This window comes from Rhinopithecus bieti, unplaced genomic scaffold (assembly GCF_001698545.2).
Source record: "Rhinopithecus bieti isolate Rb0 unplaced genomic scaffold, ASM169854v2 scaffold_10614, whole genome shotgun sequence".
NCBI lineage: Eukaryota > Metazoa > Chordata > Mammalia > Primates > Cercopithecidae > Rhinopithecus > Rhinopithecus bieti.
This window is the reverse complement of record NW_016806893.1, coordinates 1,750,307-1,767,062: the sequence shown is the minus strand read 5'-3', so window position 1 is coordinate 1,767,062 and position 16,756 is coordinate 1,750,307. Positions and strand designations below refer to the sequence as shown.

At 40.9% G+C, this 16,756-nt stretch overlaps 1 protein-coding gene across 3 annotated transcripts in view; it reads right to left on the bottom strand.

The window, feature by feature from the left end:
• Nucleotides 1–13,760, bottom strand: part of PRDM1 (PR/SET domain 1) — a 26,728-nt gene extending 12,968 nt beyond the window's left edge. The window contains exons 1-4 of one of the 3 annotated variants that reach the window (XM_017878566.1): nt 13,405–13,760; nt 11,599–11,847; nt 4,392–4,511; nt 210–462 (exon numbers count right to left, since the gene is read on the bottom strand). In XM_017878566.1, the coding sequence (XP_017734055.1) occupies nt 210–462; nt 4,392–4,511; nt 11,599–11,847; nt 13,405–13,446 (664 nt within the window). In that variant the 5' untranslated portion in view covers nt 13,447–13,760. Of the gene's footprint in view, nt 1–209; nt 463–666; nt 900–1,555; nt 1,648–4,391; nt 4,512–11,598; nt 11,848–13,404 lie in introns of those variants that run through there. The other 2 variants (XM_017878568.1, XM_017878567.1) reach the window with 2 other exon arrangements.
• Nucleotides 13,761–16,756: the final 2,996 nt, after the last annotated feature.

The window sequence follows — 16,756 nt, the reverse complement described above, 5'->3', positions numbered from 1 at the left end:
TATATATATATATATTTTAAATGATCAAGTTTCATAATAGTTAATAGGGACTCAAGAAATGTTTTTCCTCTTCCTAGTCCCTAGCTTAAGCCACCTACTTCATCCAACACATAACCAAGCAGTGTAATTAAACAACATGTTATTAGTTCACAGGGGCAGAACTGACATTACTGGCATTTTGAATTTTTTTTGTTCTGTAATCCACTTACTGAGATTCATCATTGTCAGCTCTCCGGGATAAGGGTAGTGAAGCCTTTCTGCAAAGTCCCGACAATACCACACAAGAAGTTCCTGGTTGGCAGGGATGGGCTTAATGGTGTAGAAGTAGATGTTCATCCCGTTCTGACACGCAGCCAGGTTTTGCTCCCGGGGAGAGTGTGCTGGATTCACATAGCGCATCCAGTTGCTTTTCTCTTCATTAAAGCCGTCAATGAAGTGGTGAAGCTCCCCTCTGGAATAGATCTGTCCAAAAGAGAAGACAGGCATGTAAAAGGAAGTCAACCCCAAAGCTCCCCAGCACCTCTCAGAATAAACACAGCCGGTACCGTGTGTGATTTCTGATCCCCTACTGCCTAGTTAGAAAAAGAATCAAATCAGTTTAGCCAGAATAGTCTTGAATCAGCAGAAATCAGGACGGAAACAGGTAAGGCACACTTTGTCAGTTACCTTTTCCATTTCAGTTTTATCGTCTTTTCATGTTCGGGAAAATAACAGAAAAATGAAACACAAATGTTCATTTAAGGAGCTGCCTCAAACCGATTAACCCACCACAGAGTACTACTTTTGCTATTGCAGTGAATGGCAAATGGGCGATGCTACTGACTTCAGTTCTGATTATGCTGACTTTTAGTGCTTTGAGTCACTGGGTAGAAGACCAAGCCGGCTGACGACGTCAAACTGAGTCTCAGCTTTTTCTATGGCCTCTGTACTCGCCGTTTCCTACACCCCCGCCCAAGGCTTCAACTATGCAAACATCCTCCACCCCCAACCCTCCAAGTCCTAAAGTAACACTTGTTCATATGAATACTTGGAACCTTGCCTTTTTGTGGAAACACTGGGTGGGGCAAAGGTGAACTTCACCTGCCATAACAAAGTGAATACTGGGGCAGCAGCCAGAATCTGACAGTCTATTACTGAGAAGTCACTTTTCCTCTTGATAAACATGTCCAGACTTGCACTTTCCTTTTAATTCAAACGAGGGAAGAGGGAACCCCTTATCTGGGAGGAGGCTGGCTAAAACACCACACACAGAGCCATAGGCATGTGTTTTTGGAAAAAGAACAGGAAGAAAGTATGTTGTTCCTTAAAGGCAACGCAGAATGAAGAATTCGAAGTTTGTCCTAAAGTAATACTACTTCTGGTTAACAGATGCACTCGTGATACTTGGCAAAGAGGCAGAGGAAGAAGAAAAATTAAAATGTACACTCTTACTGAAACTATAAACACACTTCTTATCCTTCCACACAGAGTTTTTTCTCTCTCCCTCTTTTTAGGAGGTACCACCTTTACCTTAGACTTTAAGAAATGCCCTTATACATATACAATCAGTCAATACCTAGTGTGATCTGCGACTTGCAGTCTCCAAGCAGTAGTAAGGCACTGTTCGTAGCAGGAATTTTGCGCTCACCGGACAGCAGGTTATTGCTTTTCCTTACTCACGTACCGACTGTGCTAGTCTACAGATAGTTTCTGTATTTCGCTCAAACGTTATCAGAAATAAAAAGGAACTCTGTCCCTTTAACACAGGCGGTAAACACCAGAATCACTTTCTTTTAAGAGTAACTTCCTGTAAATTGTGAAGGGGGAAATACATGTGGCTTCATCAAAGCAGCTTGTGAGAGCTTTTGCGGTGTGTTTTGTTAAGAGAAAATGGAACAAGGCTGGGTGAATTCTGCTATCAAGAGGGGTTTTCAAGTTTGTTTACTCTGATGTGCAAACTTCCAGGAACATGGGGTTCCATCGCTCTTGCACTCTTCGCTGGGGCGGAAACTGCTTTCTAAAGCTACGGGTATGTTGATTCCAGTTAGCCTTCCTCGGACTGCAATTTACTGTATCCTCATTTAAAAACAGCAATGTCGATGCCGTGAAGCCACTCACACACAATAAAATACAATTACGCATACGTAAAATGAACACCGTTTCCTACCACCTTCCTGCACTTCCATATATTATCTAGAAGATTAAAATGTGCTGATTCATAGTACAGTTACAAGAAATGTCACTGGTTTCTCAACTTGAACATCCCTTCTTTGGCTGTGTAATTTGCATGAAACTTTTTCTTTCCTCACAACAGATGTTCATATTCCTGCCAGCAAAACCGGGATGTTCTACAATATCCTTTGCATGTGAAAGACTGATTCAAATAAATCCTCCCAAGGAAAGCCTTTCAGTTACTTATAGTGAATCTTTAAATGAAACAGGGAACTGGACAGTGAGGGGAGATTTTTAGGTGTTTCTTGCCTTTTCTCAAAATAATCACACATTAATGAGACTTATGCTGGATTGTCTTAATTCAGACCTTTAATTCCAAGAACTATGCACCTTTATGGTTCACTTCTGAGAAGACTTTATTGACAATAAAGGCAAAAATGCACTCATGGTTTCACCATTATAAGTCAGGTGAGTAATGTATTTTAAGCAGGAATTATTATTAAATAAAAATTGTGAGCACATGATTCTTAGTGAATCTGTAACCACCCTCTTTTGCTTGGGAAATAGTAAGATACATTTCTAAAAATGCAAAACTTCCTGGATTAAGAATATTGTTTCTTAGGAATAGCTTCTTGCTCGAACAATAATTGTTCTAGGCAAAAATACCAGCTAAAGCAAGCATAGCAATTTTGGTTATCATGCAGCTGTTTCTTTTTAAAGAATTCAAATAATGTACATTTCATGTAAGTATACACAAAAACGCTTCCTAAATTTAAATAACCATATCTTTATCTTCTGAGGAAATGAAATATCCCTGAGACATCTATGGGAAGAAGGAAAGCAATCTGTCTTTTTTCTGTTCACTGCTAATCCAGTCTTTTATTCAAGGGTTTCATCTAATTAGTTCACCTCTGGGGGCCTTTCTAACCCTAATCTAGCAAAGGGAAATTGTACTGGCTAGATCTTTTGGTTGGATTCTATAGGAAAGCTCATCATCTTGCATGACTGTTAAGCATTTTCCTTATGCTATGAGATAATTAACCTATTGTCAAATGGAATCGTTTACGGTGCACATGTATTTAAATAGGACTAGTTCTGTGGTCCTCCATTCCCCTCTCTTCCAGCCCATCCTTTTTTTTTTTTTTTTTTTTTTTTTTTTTTTTTTTTTTTTTTTTTTTTTGAGACGAGTCTCGCTCTGAAAACAAAGCCCGGCTGGAATTGCATGGCACGGATCACCCAGCTCACTGCAAGCTCCGCCTCCCAGGTTTACCCATTCTCCTGCCTCAGCCTCCCAAAGTAGCTGGGACTTACAGCGCCTGCCACCTCGCCCGGCTAAGTTTTTTGTATTTTTTAGTAGCGACGTGTTTCGCCAAAGTGTTAGCCCAGGATGGTCGTCGATCTCCTGACCTCAGTATACCCCCCGTCTCGGCCCTCCCAAAGTGCTGGGATACAGGCTTGAGCCACCGCGGCCCGGCCACAGCTATCCTTTCTATGGCATTTACTTTAAGGTAATTCATTTGTGTCATTCCTGGCTGGGCGTGGTGGCTCTTGCCTGTAATTCCAGCACTTTGGGAGGCCGAGGTGGGCGGATCACGAGGTCAAGAGATCGAGATCATCATGGCCAACATGGTGGAACCCCATCTCTATTAAAAATACAAAAATTAACTGGGCATGGTGGCAGGCACCTGTAGTCCCAGCTACTTGGGAGGCTGAGGCAGGATAATCGCTTGAATCCAGGAGGCAGAGGTTGCAGTGAGCCGAGATCGCACCACTGCACTCCAGCCTGGCGACAGAGTGAGATTCCGTCTCAAAAAAAAAAAAGAAAACAAAAAGATAATTCATTTGTGATAACTCTTCCATTCAATTAAAGTCAGCAAGAAATCAAAAAGGGGTGAAATCTAAGGCTTGGTGACTCATTACTACTTCCTTCCAGAGGAATGCAAATGAACCTATCCTTAAAGCAAGCAACAGTTTCCTTTCATTACAAAGCTCTAATGAATTGCAAAAATCAGGATTCACATATAGCCCACATCTCGATCACTAACCACCTACAGGCCAAACATTTAATCGGTTTCATCACATTTGTTCAGAATTCCCTGTGTCCATGGGGATGCTGGATACTTATGGGTGAGCCCCAGCATTTCTCAGCACGGGATGAGAAAGGAGGTGAGCCAACCAGCTCTTTTAAGCTCCATTTTTTCCTAACATTTAATGGATCTGAAGAAATTTCCCTTACTTACCCTCCAAAAATATTTCCTGTTGGCGTTCTTGGGAACTGTGTCATTGGTGTAGATTTCACCTATTAGGGGTCCAAAACGTGTGCCCTTTGGTATGTATTCTTTACTCATCACTCCAATAACCTAAACAGGAAAAAACACAGGAAACAATTACTTTAACTGTAAAATGTTAACCAATCTTTCAATTAAATAAACTGGACTGTCAAGTGGTAATACAACTAACAATGATAAAATTTTGATAAGTAGAACAGACATTAATAATGCCTACATAATTAACAAGTTTCACCACAGGAGACCATCTTTTAAAGTCTGAGATCATAAGCACTCAACCAAGCATTAAAACGGTCTAGGGGATTACTGTCTGGTAATAAAGGATCCTTTATTTTTATCATGACTTTTTATACTAGAACAGAGAAGACAGCCATTCTCTTTTAGAATGAGAATATGACACTGCAGAATTAGATGGTCAAGATTAGACCAGTTCAGCCTGTTTCTAGTTTCCTATTTCTCATTCTCCCTCAAACCATAAGCATAGTGTGCTTGAGGGGAATAAAATAGTTTTGACCTCAGAAACCAAAATAGTGTTCTTTGGTTGTTCCATAACAGCCTAAGGAACCAGAAACCAAATGTATTATGCTTTTTTCATTCCAGATGAGGTTTGTGTGCGTGTGTGTGTGTGTGTGTTTTCATAGCTTGTATATTCTCTTTAATAAGGGATCTTTCAAGTAACTTTGTTCTTCTCTGGTCTTCTACTTTGTTCTTCTCGAGTCTTCTACTCAAGAGTGGTCATAGGCCCTCGTGTGTGTGTGTGTGTGTGTGTGTGTGTGTGTGTTTTAAAGACAAGGTCTCCCTCTGTCACCCAGGCTGGAATGCAGTGACTTGATCTTGGCTCATTGCAGCCTAGACCTCCCGGGATCAAGTGATCCTCCCACCTCAGCCTCCTGAGTAGCTGGGACTACAGACATGCACCATCACGCCCAGCTAATTTTTGTTGTTGTTGTTGAGAAGGGGTCCCACCATATTGCCCAGCCTTGTCTCAAACTCCTGGACTCAAGCGATACTCCCACCTTGGCCTCTCAAAGTGCTGAGATTACAGGCTGAGCCACCACGCCTGGCCAAAAGCCCTCCTTTGAAACTGAGTTTATACTGAGGAAAGCTGCAGGTTCTAAGATCTGAGGAAATGACCTCAGACTGGATTCATCACACATTTTAACTCTGTAGGGCCTTGCTAAAGAAGCATGTTAACTATACCAGTTCCTCCTTAATAATACATTTCTCTTTGAGAGGGTAAAAAAATCACCAACCATGAATCAGGAAGCAATTCGTCACTATTCAATAGAACTCCTCTGTGAGCAGTCCTTTACAACAGTTTGCAGTCACAGTTTTGTTTTGGTTTTTATTCTCTCGCTTTCCTATTTTTATTTTCTTCTCATTCAAGACAGCCTACCAATCACTTGACTGAATTCTTTACTAAAATGGACCAAGGAGGAGGGAGTGGTAGTAATAGATGATAATGTTTATTTTCCAGTTTTTATATCCCCAGTAGCTCCTGTGCATTCATGTACCTGAAATGGTAGACTCAAATATGTGACTCTATCAATGCACACAGATTGTTCGCAGTGGAATCTACTATTTTGGTTACAATATACACCAGTTCCTCATTAAGTCTCATCAATAATTTAAACCTCTATTTAAATAGATATGGCACACCTACATGCCTGTGACAGACTAGCTTTTCTCATTTAAGTGTTTTATCAGCCAATGATTTTTTTTTTCTGAAACAATTTAGTATTCAATATACAAATCAATGAAGCATACTCAGACTGGAAAGAGAAAAAAAGAAAATTTTCCTACACCTAACACAAGTTGAAACAAGAGTGTTATTTTTGGTCCTTTATGAATTTCTGTCAGAGAGCTGAAAAAAACAGATGTTCATTTCATCCTCCTCCTCTGCCTTCATTTACATCTATTTGCCCTTTTAATCACCGTTTGTCATTATTGGTATTTGTTGGCAGTAAAACTACTGGGGACAAGAGTATCTCAGAGCAGTCTTGAGATATAAATATATATATTTAAAGCTTTAGTAGACTTATTCAGAGGCTCATTGTTTTGGACGTATTATTGAATCTAATTAATTTGGAAAATTCATGGAATTGAATTCTATGACATGCAAATCATTTGACATTCATATTTCAGTGATTATTCCGTAATATCAGAATGACAAACAGGAAAAACAAATCATGCCATTTGTTGGTGAGCCAATAATTAGCAGTTGATATTTTCAACATATCAACTTTACAGCAGTAATTTTAAGAAAGGCACTCAACTGGTTTGTCAACTTTGTTTTAAATTATAGTCTCTGACAGATGATGTCTTGGGAGTCACAGCTTGATTACCAACAAGGAGCACTACACTGAGGTCGTGGTTCTTCTTCCAAATTGCCATTCTTCTACAGAATGGGCCTCTAGGTTTTCAGTTATCAATCTTACACACATTTTCTTGTGCCCAAAAAGAAGTCAGCTAGAAAGCATAAGCTACCCAATACCTTTTTGAGCACAATTATGGACTCATCACTAGTGAGCTATAAAGCAGCACCGGAAGTAGCTCTTGCCATCTCTAACCTTACAAATACAATTCAACAGGCCAGACAGGAGAACAATTAAAAAGAAAAGGTTCTGTAGTGGAAGAGAGGTCTACGATAATCCTCAAACTCCAGACAAATTAAAGAGCTTCAATATTAGGTTATCATTAGGAAAGGGACAGAGCCCTAATATTTTAAATTTCAATTACATACAGTGCTATAGGGCACATAGAAACTCACAGCTATAGATAGATACAAAATCATAAAATTTCAAAACTGGAAGGTGCTTATAAACCACCTATATCCAATCTAAGTCTAGCGTTCTAATACACAATAAACATCTTCATCTCAAATGCACGTCTGAGACATTATTCACAGACGCCATAAAAGCTGAAACTCTAAGACTATTGTGCTTGTCCAGGTAACTTTGGAGGGGAATAGGAATCAGGACGGTTTTAAAGGGAAGTGAAAAACCAAGTACTAAGTCTCCCTCTGGTCTTAGAAAGATCCAGAATGTGCATCTTAGACTACCCATCTCCCTGACCCATAGTTTGTAACAGTCTGTCTTTGAACCAAGCAAATATTAAGGAGGAACCTGGTATGTGCCTTAAACTTCATAGTGCTAAAAAGACAAAGAATGTGTTCACCTAACTCAGGAAGGAAACTTCACTGGAACTGACCAGGGTCCTAAAGAATTACTGCTGGGGACGGGCCGTTGTGTGCCTTCTATAAACGAACAGCGAGAGGACACTGGGCTTCAATACCTCCCTGCATCACCTGCTACTACAGAAGCTCTTTATGTGCAGTGCAGACCCCTCCACCACTTGAGGAGATTTGTCTCTGTCCATGGCCTCAGTTACAGAACACACCCTGCCACCCACAGCTTCCGGACAAAACACAGGGCTTCTTTTCAGTTTTACACAATGAAGGAGATTTTACAGTTTAGGATGGGTTGAGTTGCAGTGCTTAATGGAAGTCTGATAACAAGAACAATATAGGTGTTTTTTTTTTTTTTCCTGCAAATTCCTTTTTTAGAGTATGCAAACAGACACACACAGCAGTGGGTCTGAAGCAGAAACAGTATCCAAGTCTAAATGTCATCTGATCATCCTCTCCCCAAATTACATTAAGATCATTTAAATTACTAGCTATCTCTTTTCCCTCCCCGAATCCCACTCTGTAAGAATGACACGTTAGATTATAATTCTGTTTTGACCCTATGAATGTTTGTCTTGAGAGGATTGGAACTCAGTAGTGACCAAGACCTTCAGCCTGCAATCACCACATTTTTATTTTATTTTATTTATTTAGAAACAGGGTTTCGCTCTTGCTGCCCATGCTGGAGTGCAATGGCGTGATCTCAGCTCACTCCACCTCCCACGTTCAAGTGATTCTCCTACTTCAGCCTCCCAGGTAGCTGGGATTACAGGCGCCTGCCACCATGCTCGGCTGATTTTTGTATTTTTAGTAGAGATTGGGTTTCACCATGTTGGCTAGACTGGTCTTGAACTTCTGACCTCAGGTGATCTGCCCTCCTCAGCCTCCCAAAGTGCTGGGATTACAGGCATGAGCCACCACACCCGGCAATCACCACATTTTTAAAAGGAGTGAAGTGAACAAAGTTGTTTGGAGAAGGTTTCCTTCTTCATTATCTTTTTATTAAAGGAAACATGGTGATGCCTTGGTACATCATTTCTCAAATAAAAGGCAGTATGAAGAGGGAATTGCATGTTATGGTTAGATACTTTTTACAGATGGCTTGAGTTAATAATGGACTTCGATCAGAATGGACACCAAGGGAGTCCTCACGATCTGTCTGATGTTTATCAGCCACAATACAGGGAGGTTAGACTCAAAGAGCCACGGTGCCTCTTGAGTGCAAGCAGTCTCAACCGAGGGCAGAAATTCTACAGGGCAACGCTTCTGAAATATAAATGCTTGAACTGATTTTTCTGTAGTCAAGTAGTCATAAGAGATTATTTCAGGAGGACACGGGGAAAACCCCCATAAAAGAATAACCCATCAGTTTAAAACATTTTCAAAGTTTTGAATAGTAGGTCTATATTTGATTTTAGTTCTGGAAATAGGAAGTAAGAACAGTTTCATTAAAGGTGCTGAATGATTCTAAACCCAATCTAAAAATGAGGGTCTAGATCAGAAATATGATTTGTATGTTTTGTTTTAACCAAAAAAAAAAAGGTGCTGACACATTGTACAAATTCATAATGAAAAATGGTCTTATAAAAAAAAAATTCCCCAGTATGTAAGCATAATAGCACATACTGTAACATCTTTTGCTATTTAAATGAAAACATTTAAAGGGCAAGATTAATAAGTCAGATAAAAAATACATATAGAAAGACTCTTCCTATTTCAATGGCTCATGGAACTTAAAGAACTAACTGAATAAAGATTATGTAAACATTTCATCAATCCCTAATGTTGCTGTCCCAGAACAGGTTTGCAGCTATCCTACCCTTAATGGCTCAACTCCACCATCCTCTTTCACCTTCTAAAGGGAGCTGTCCTTTCCCAAAGTTCAAAACAAAGGAGAGAAACAGAAAACAGGTACAAATTCCAGAGTAAGCTTAAGACAGTATTACATTCAAGCTTACTCCTTGCTTGACTTTATGATTAGGGTTTAAAGATATACTATCCTCTATTCAAGTGCTTCAGTTAAATGCAAGATAGGGAAATAGGGTAAGAGAACCCCGACCTCTTAGGTTAGTTTCAAAGGACCCTCTTCAGGAACACAGGAACTGTCTGTTTTTTGGTTGCTTAATATATTGAAATAGGAAGTTATACATTCAGAGGGAAAAAAAAAAACACAAAATAGGTTAAGGATTGGTCTGAAATATGTTAAGATGATAACTAAAACCACAGTGACACCAAGAGGGGCCAGTGTAGCATAATCGAGAAGCACTCATTGGAGAAGTCAGAAGAACTCTGCTTCAAGTCCCAGGGCTGGCTTTGCCTATATGCCTTTGGGTAAGTGACTATCTTTCTGAACCTTGAACTAAAATGATCTAAGAGCATTACTTGACTTAGCTATGATTTTAAAGAAGAATGATGGAAACTGAAAAACTTAAGCTAAGAGCTGAACTAAGGATAAGAACATTATAGAATTAAAAGGCAAAGATGACCCACAGAATGGAAATTTTTATTTCAGTCCCAAAGGGCTGGACAGGGCAACACGGCACAAATGAATCTTGGGAACAGACCAATATTTGGTCAAACTTGATATAGGGAAAAAAACACTACACCGTTTAAAGCCATCGTCAAACTTTATATACCCAAACAAATTCTACATTCATTCCAAGTCCACATATTGAGAGACTTTCTATTAAGAAGAGCATTACTTTCAGGAAGAGGTATAATTAAGGCTGACCTCTGGGGTTAAATTTTTTGGTAACATTCACGTACAACTAGAATTTAAATTTTATTTTTTATAAAATCTGCCTGCATTCACCCAGTAGCGGGGGAAAAAAGAAAGACTGAGCATCATGGCTCTATTTAATTTTAGACAGCTGTGTCTCCCCCTCACCAAAAACACTGGACTCAGACACACAAACAGGAAAGAGACAAAGAGTTTCCCAGTCTGCCGGATTCCTTCAAATAATGTTCCTTAGGGAAGGGGGAAAGTGAATTGACATGGCTATAAGGAATAGTCCCAGTAGCAAATTCTGGATTCCTAGGGCCAATCATCCCCTTTCCCTACTTTCTGAAGGAAGTAATAGAACTGACAGTGCTCTGTGCTCATGGTGGTATGGGGAGCCTGCTGAGGGGTCATTTCATCCAACTCAACTCAGTAGTAGACTAGTAAGTGCAGCTACAGTAAGCCAAATTCTGAAAACAAGAGGTGGTTCTGCAAGTTATTTCACAGCTGAACAGCACGCCTAGCTATAAGCTTTATATAAAGGTAAACACACATCAGTTGCTCATTCCAAGTTTGGGTTTTCATCCCCTTTGAAACAACAAAGAGTGTACCCACTTCAGAGGCCAATAAGGAATTGGCCTGTCAGCCCAGCCCCAGCAAAGGAGCTGCTGCAGATAAACACTGGTTAGCTCTGAAGTCATCCGGACAGAGGACACTTTTACATGACCCCCTTTCTCGGCTTATACCATCACTTCACTTCATAAACACGTCAAAGTTTTGAGAATAATTTTAGAAACCCAGCTAATAAAGCTGGCTCGTTAAAAAGAATAAAGCCAACTAATTACCAAAGACAGACAAAAGAATCATTAAAACTGTTTTTTCTAAGAAAATGTTTTCTCCCTTAAGAGATATTATACAACAGGGGCACTAGGGCCAGTGGGCCCAGAGCTTTCTTGAAGTTCACTGACAATTTCACCCACCCTATGCTGCAAGTTGCTTTTCTGAGATGTGTCAATTTGCCAAAATATTTAACTGTTTACTAATTAGTATGGAACAGTTGAAGGCTGGAGAAAATAAGAAGGAAATGGTTTAGGGAAAGAGAAAGCAATGTAAGAATTGAATCAAGCAATCAATTATTTACTGATACTTACAGATTCTCAGAGGTTTTCAGAGATAATACAAGGCCTTAAGGGTTAGTAGGGAGATTTGGCGCCAGGTCCCCAATCTTCTTCGTCAATAAACCAGAGGCTTACCTCTCTGCTGTTGGTGGCATACTTGAAAAGCAGATTCCTTGGTAAGGATGCCTCCGCCTGAACCGAAGTCCCGCCATCAGCACCAGAATCCCAGGGCTGGTCGTTCACAATGTATGTACACTTCTCTTCAAACTCAGCCTCTGTCCACAGAGTCATATCCGCATCCTCCATGTCCATTTTCATGGTCCCCTTGGTCCCCTCTGCCAATCCCTGCAACCTCACAGCGCTGGAGCTACACTTGGGGGCAGCCTGGAAGAGAAGGGAAAGGCCTTTAATCCCCATTGTCCCGCCGTTCCTGTGGCTCCCTCTGAGAGGCTATGACTAATACAGTAGTCTGAAGACTTTAAAAGCAGATGCAGAGTGCTTGGTACAGTTGAGTAAGAGCCAAAAAGCCGTATAAAGTAAACTGCCTTGAAAAGAAGCAAGGTTTTAAAATGCTACTCTAAAAAAAAAGAATGTGGCAACCTCACTGTGGGGAAAAGGAAAAAAAAAATCACCTCTGAACAATCCCTGGCTTTACCTCTCACGGCAGAAAAATGTTCTGGGCACAGAGTTCAGTGTCCCAGAATGCCTGGGGTCATGGCCGCCAGACCCTCGACACTGTGGAAAAGCTGCCTCAGAAAAGTGTCACAAACAAGGAGAGGAAGAGGAAGGAGCTCTGTCTGCCTCTGAATGAAGCTAAAAATGGAAAGCGCGTGTGGTGCAGGAGCGGAACCCAGCCTGCCTTTTCCAAATGGGGAAGACTGAACTTTCCCACCAGCTCCCAACGCAAAACAACTTTCAAAACAACTGCCTCCTCCCTCTGCTGCGAGCTCTCTTTCATCCTCTCACATGGAAGACTGAAAAGGGTTGCATCCTGCCAGCATCACTGAGCTACGGCCTCTTAGAAATCACTTGGACCACAGGAAAGGAGGAGGAAAAATGGGTGAAGGGGAAAACAGACTGCAGCGTCTTCTGACTTGCAAGCATCTCACACCAAATTGAAAAGGCAAAAACAAAACATAAAACTGTTCAATAAAATTCCCTGGAGAGAATTCCTTTAGGAGCCCTCAGCTACAAATAGCACTTTCCATTTAAATCTGAAAGTGTATGAATTCCCAGAAGTCACTGATGTACTACAGTTTACTGTAACTAAAGTTATAACAAATTTAGAAGACTTGGAGGACAAGCTCTGCTTCCACTTGTACATTGATGAGGATATTCCCCCAAATCCTCCCTCACACTCAGAAAAGTGTTTTCCAAAGGCAAAAAAAGGTAAACAACTTCTGTAAGGGCTTTCTCATATAGAGGTGTTTGATAAAAATGAGGAATATGGGTATCATTTCCATGTAAGAATGTGTACTTGTTAAAATGTAAACATAACATTCTGTGGAAGTCCTTCAAGGAGGTTTTTACATTCTTCCACTTCTCTAAATAGGATGCTCTTTAAAAAAAAGTTGGATGCAAAGTTGTTTTCCCTGTTATGATTTAAGCAAACCTTATTTTTATTTAGTTCCAACATGTACAGCCATGATGCCAAATACATGTTAAAAATAAAATAAAATTGAAAACTTCAGCCAACCCGGAATAGTTTGACGAGTGTGAGCTGGAACCACTACTGAAATTTCAATGAATTGGCAATTATGTCTAGAATTGAAAGGGTTAATGATTCATAAGGAAAGTCTCACAAATGTTTGACAGCACTAAGTGCACTAAAGCAGAAGCATGTTTCTACTGCGACATTGGCAAAAATAATAATAATAAAGGAAAAGAAAAGAAAGTTTTCAGGTCAATTTCAGAATTAAAAACAAAATTCAAGTTCCTTACCAAGGTCGTACCCACACGTTTATCCAAGCAAATATCCAACATCTGAGAAAAGTCTCGCTCATCTCTACCCAGTCCACATTCTCCCCGCGTCCCCCGCCGGGCTGAGCCGTACAGACGCGCACCTCGGCGGTCCCTCCTCGCTCCGTTCGGCCGCCCGGGCGCCCGCGTCCCAGCTCCGGGCGGACAGGTGCCGCGCTCGCTGCTCTTGCCTCTCCGCAACACTGGAGGGCCGAGTGTCACGGCAGCACTTTGTGTTAACCGTCTGGCTTCCCCTCCCTGCTTAAGATTTCCTTAGCCACTCGGCTGCGCGAAGTGGGGGCGTGGCCAACGTGGCCAACACCACCTGGCCGAGCCCAGGGCTTTCCCCCAGATTGCGAGCACAGCCGCCGAGAGCTTCCTCTCTTCGCATGTGTATTTCAACATTGACTTGGAATCTTCTTACTTCCCTTTGAAGGCACTTAACCTCAACGCTTACTTGGGCTCTATTGTATTCTAAACACTCCAGATCGCCCTCCTTCCTGGCGCGGCAGAATTAGGGGGCGCACGTTCCTTAAATTAAGAAAACTTAAAATTTGACTACACATTTTGTAATTTCTCAGCTCAATTCCCCAGGTACAAAAGACATAACTCTTACTTCAAAAGAGCAGGTTAAACTGTTTTTGCAGCTAATGTAATACAGTGGAGCTGTCTGGTCCTCAAGCTGTTGTGTATGTAACGCACGTTTCCCCGCCCCCCGCCCCAAAAGTTGTAACATTCCATTTCTCCTGCTAACGTTCAAACTTGGCAGAACGAACTTTCCTCTTTTAACTATTTAGTAAATAGGGAAATAGGAAAAAGTTATAATTCTGCATATTAATGTTTGTTTTCCTTTCCTCTCCTCCCAAAACCCACAGGCTGACTTCCCAGGAGTGTAAGTAGAATGTAGAGCATTAGTCGTTTCACAGTTCAGAGGAATATTGAACTGATCACTGCAAGTGGAAAGCGGTTGGAGGCAGTAATTAGTGGGGCTTATTCTGAGCCCCGTCCAGCTTTTCCTCCAGCCCAGTCAGTCCTCTGTTGAAGGAAGGACATCCTGTGATGATGGCATACAATGTCCTGTTTGTTTATTATTAAGAGCGTGGACCTTGCATTCCTGCTTCTCATTACAAAACAAACCAGATGCTTTACTTCCTTCAATGGTCTTGTGCCTTCAGCAAGGAATCCTTTAATTCAGAGAAACAATGTTTATAGCAAACACACCATTTCAATTATTATTTAGATCATTGAAATCCAGGTCTTCCATTTTTCCTGCTTGCCTTACCATAGGTAGGTTTTTTTTTTAAATCATCTCTCCTTCGAACTTAGGCTGCAATGTCTTTTCTAACATTTTAAATACACGTGTGCACACACACCCACACACCCACAAACACACACCCAGTTCCAACCTAATGATACCAACTTAGTCATACAATGAAATGGACATCTGAGTATTTGTTTACAGGAAGAAATGAAACAAAGTAAAACAAAAGCCCAACTAAATCCTAAGAATGTCTGTTTATCTTTAAAATTTCTTTCCTCACTTTTAGAAAACTTTTCTAGAATTTTTTTTAGGGGAGAGAGGCAGAAGCAAAAGATTATTTGCCAGGAAATGGTGTCTAAAGTCTTGCTGCAATCTCTCTCTCAGTACAGAACAATTAAATTCCCACTAGGGGACATGATTAGCACACACTCCCTGCTCGCTGCTTGGCCCACCTGTGATTTCATGTTATGCCAGAGGGGACGCTAGCACCAAGAGGAAGCAGGACTTTTAGAAGGCAGATCTGCTAGGGGTGGAAAACTGAATGAACAATTCCTAAGAGTCCTCAGAAAACTCCAAGCTGATAATTAAACAAGAGAGATCCAGCCTGCTCAAGAGGGTTTATTAACTGATGCTGAGTCAGCACCACAATGGACAGAAAAACAATGTAGTCATACTGAAGGCTGGCCTGCTGTTCAAACAGTCTCACTTGCAGATGTGAAAGAGTATTTCACTTCCCTTTTAGAATCAAACTCTGTTCTTAGGCCACATGCACCATCATGCAACTGCTGGTGAGTCAACCAAGATAGAGTAAGGGAATAGGCAAAAAGTTGGATATTTGAGGTGGGAAGAAGGCTATTTTAAGCCAAATATTTGCTTTAATGACTGGAAGATGCCAGTGAATCAACTCACTGTTAATTAATATCAGCCTGCACTCACCTTCAGAGGTGGTGAAATGGGCTTGAGTCTAGGGAGGACGCAGACTTCAAATACCAGTGTGGGGCTTAGCCAGGCAACCCTAAAATTAGTTCCAGGTGTCCCAGCTGAGCTGGACAAGGCCACGGGTAGAACTTTCAGGAAAGTAAATTTTCAGACACAGAGTGTTGGAATGTAAAATCCTTCACGTTTGCTTCTTGTCTCAAAGTGACTGGGGTAAAAAACCTCCAAACCAACTTTTTGACTATGGTTATAGTAGTCAAGGAAGGATAATATCATCATTTAAAATGAAATAAACTAAAAAGGAAGAAGAAATAAAAGAAAGGAAGCTTGCTCCATAATAGGAAAAAACATGTCCCCATTGTAATATTTAGGTATTGTCCAGCACAAAATCATTAAGGGGGAATAAAAGGGACTGACCTCTGAACTTCACTCGGTCCTCCCAGAGGGCCTGAGCCATGTACCTTTTTAGTGCTGACTAAAGCTAGGAGACCCTGGCAGCAGTACAGCTGTGCAGAGAGAGCTATCAGAGGCTGCCACTGTCTGGAATCTTATGTCTCAAAGGGTTTGTTTCTAAGTAATAACTTGGTGCGTTTTTAGTCACTATATTATTTCCCCCCAAGTTAGAACACCGAAAAGAACCTCAGTTATCTTTATTAATCAGCATTTCTGAGGCAGAGCTCTCTCATTAAAAGTGTTCACAATGGCAGCAAATCATGAATGAGCCAAATAGTTCTGTTCTCAGAAATCCTCATCTATTCCCGTGGATGGCATCATCACAACAGTTCCACCAGCCAATTTTAATTCGGTTTCAGCTATGGGCCAGTTTTTTTCCTCTCCCAGTTCCTGGGTGGACTGGGAATTGCAACGTAGGCAGCCAGATGACTCTATAGGGAAAGGACTATGGTAGAATGAAGGGAAATTGAGTACCAAATCTGGAGACCTGAACTCCACTTGGGGAAAAATCTTTTTTTCCTAAGGAAAGGAATTTTTTTTCTCCTAAAGTAAAAAAAAAATGGGATGAAATGTACCCAAGATGAAACATGTTTTCATTTTCTCATTCAACTCCTGCCATACCCAAACAAGGTCAATGACAGGCTAACCACATCAAGAGAATAACGCCCCCACCACCCTCTTCTT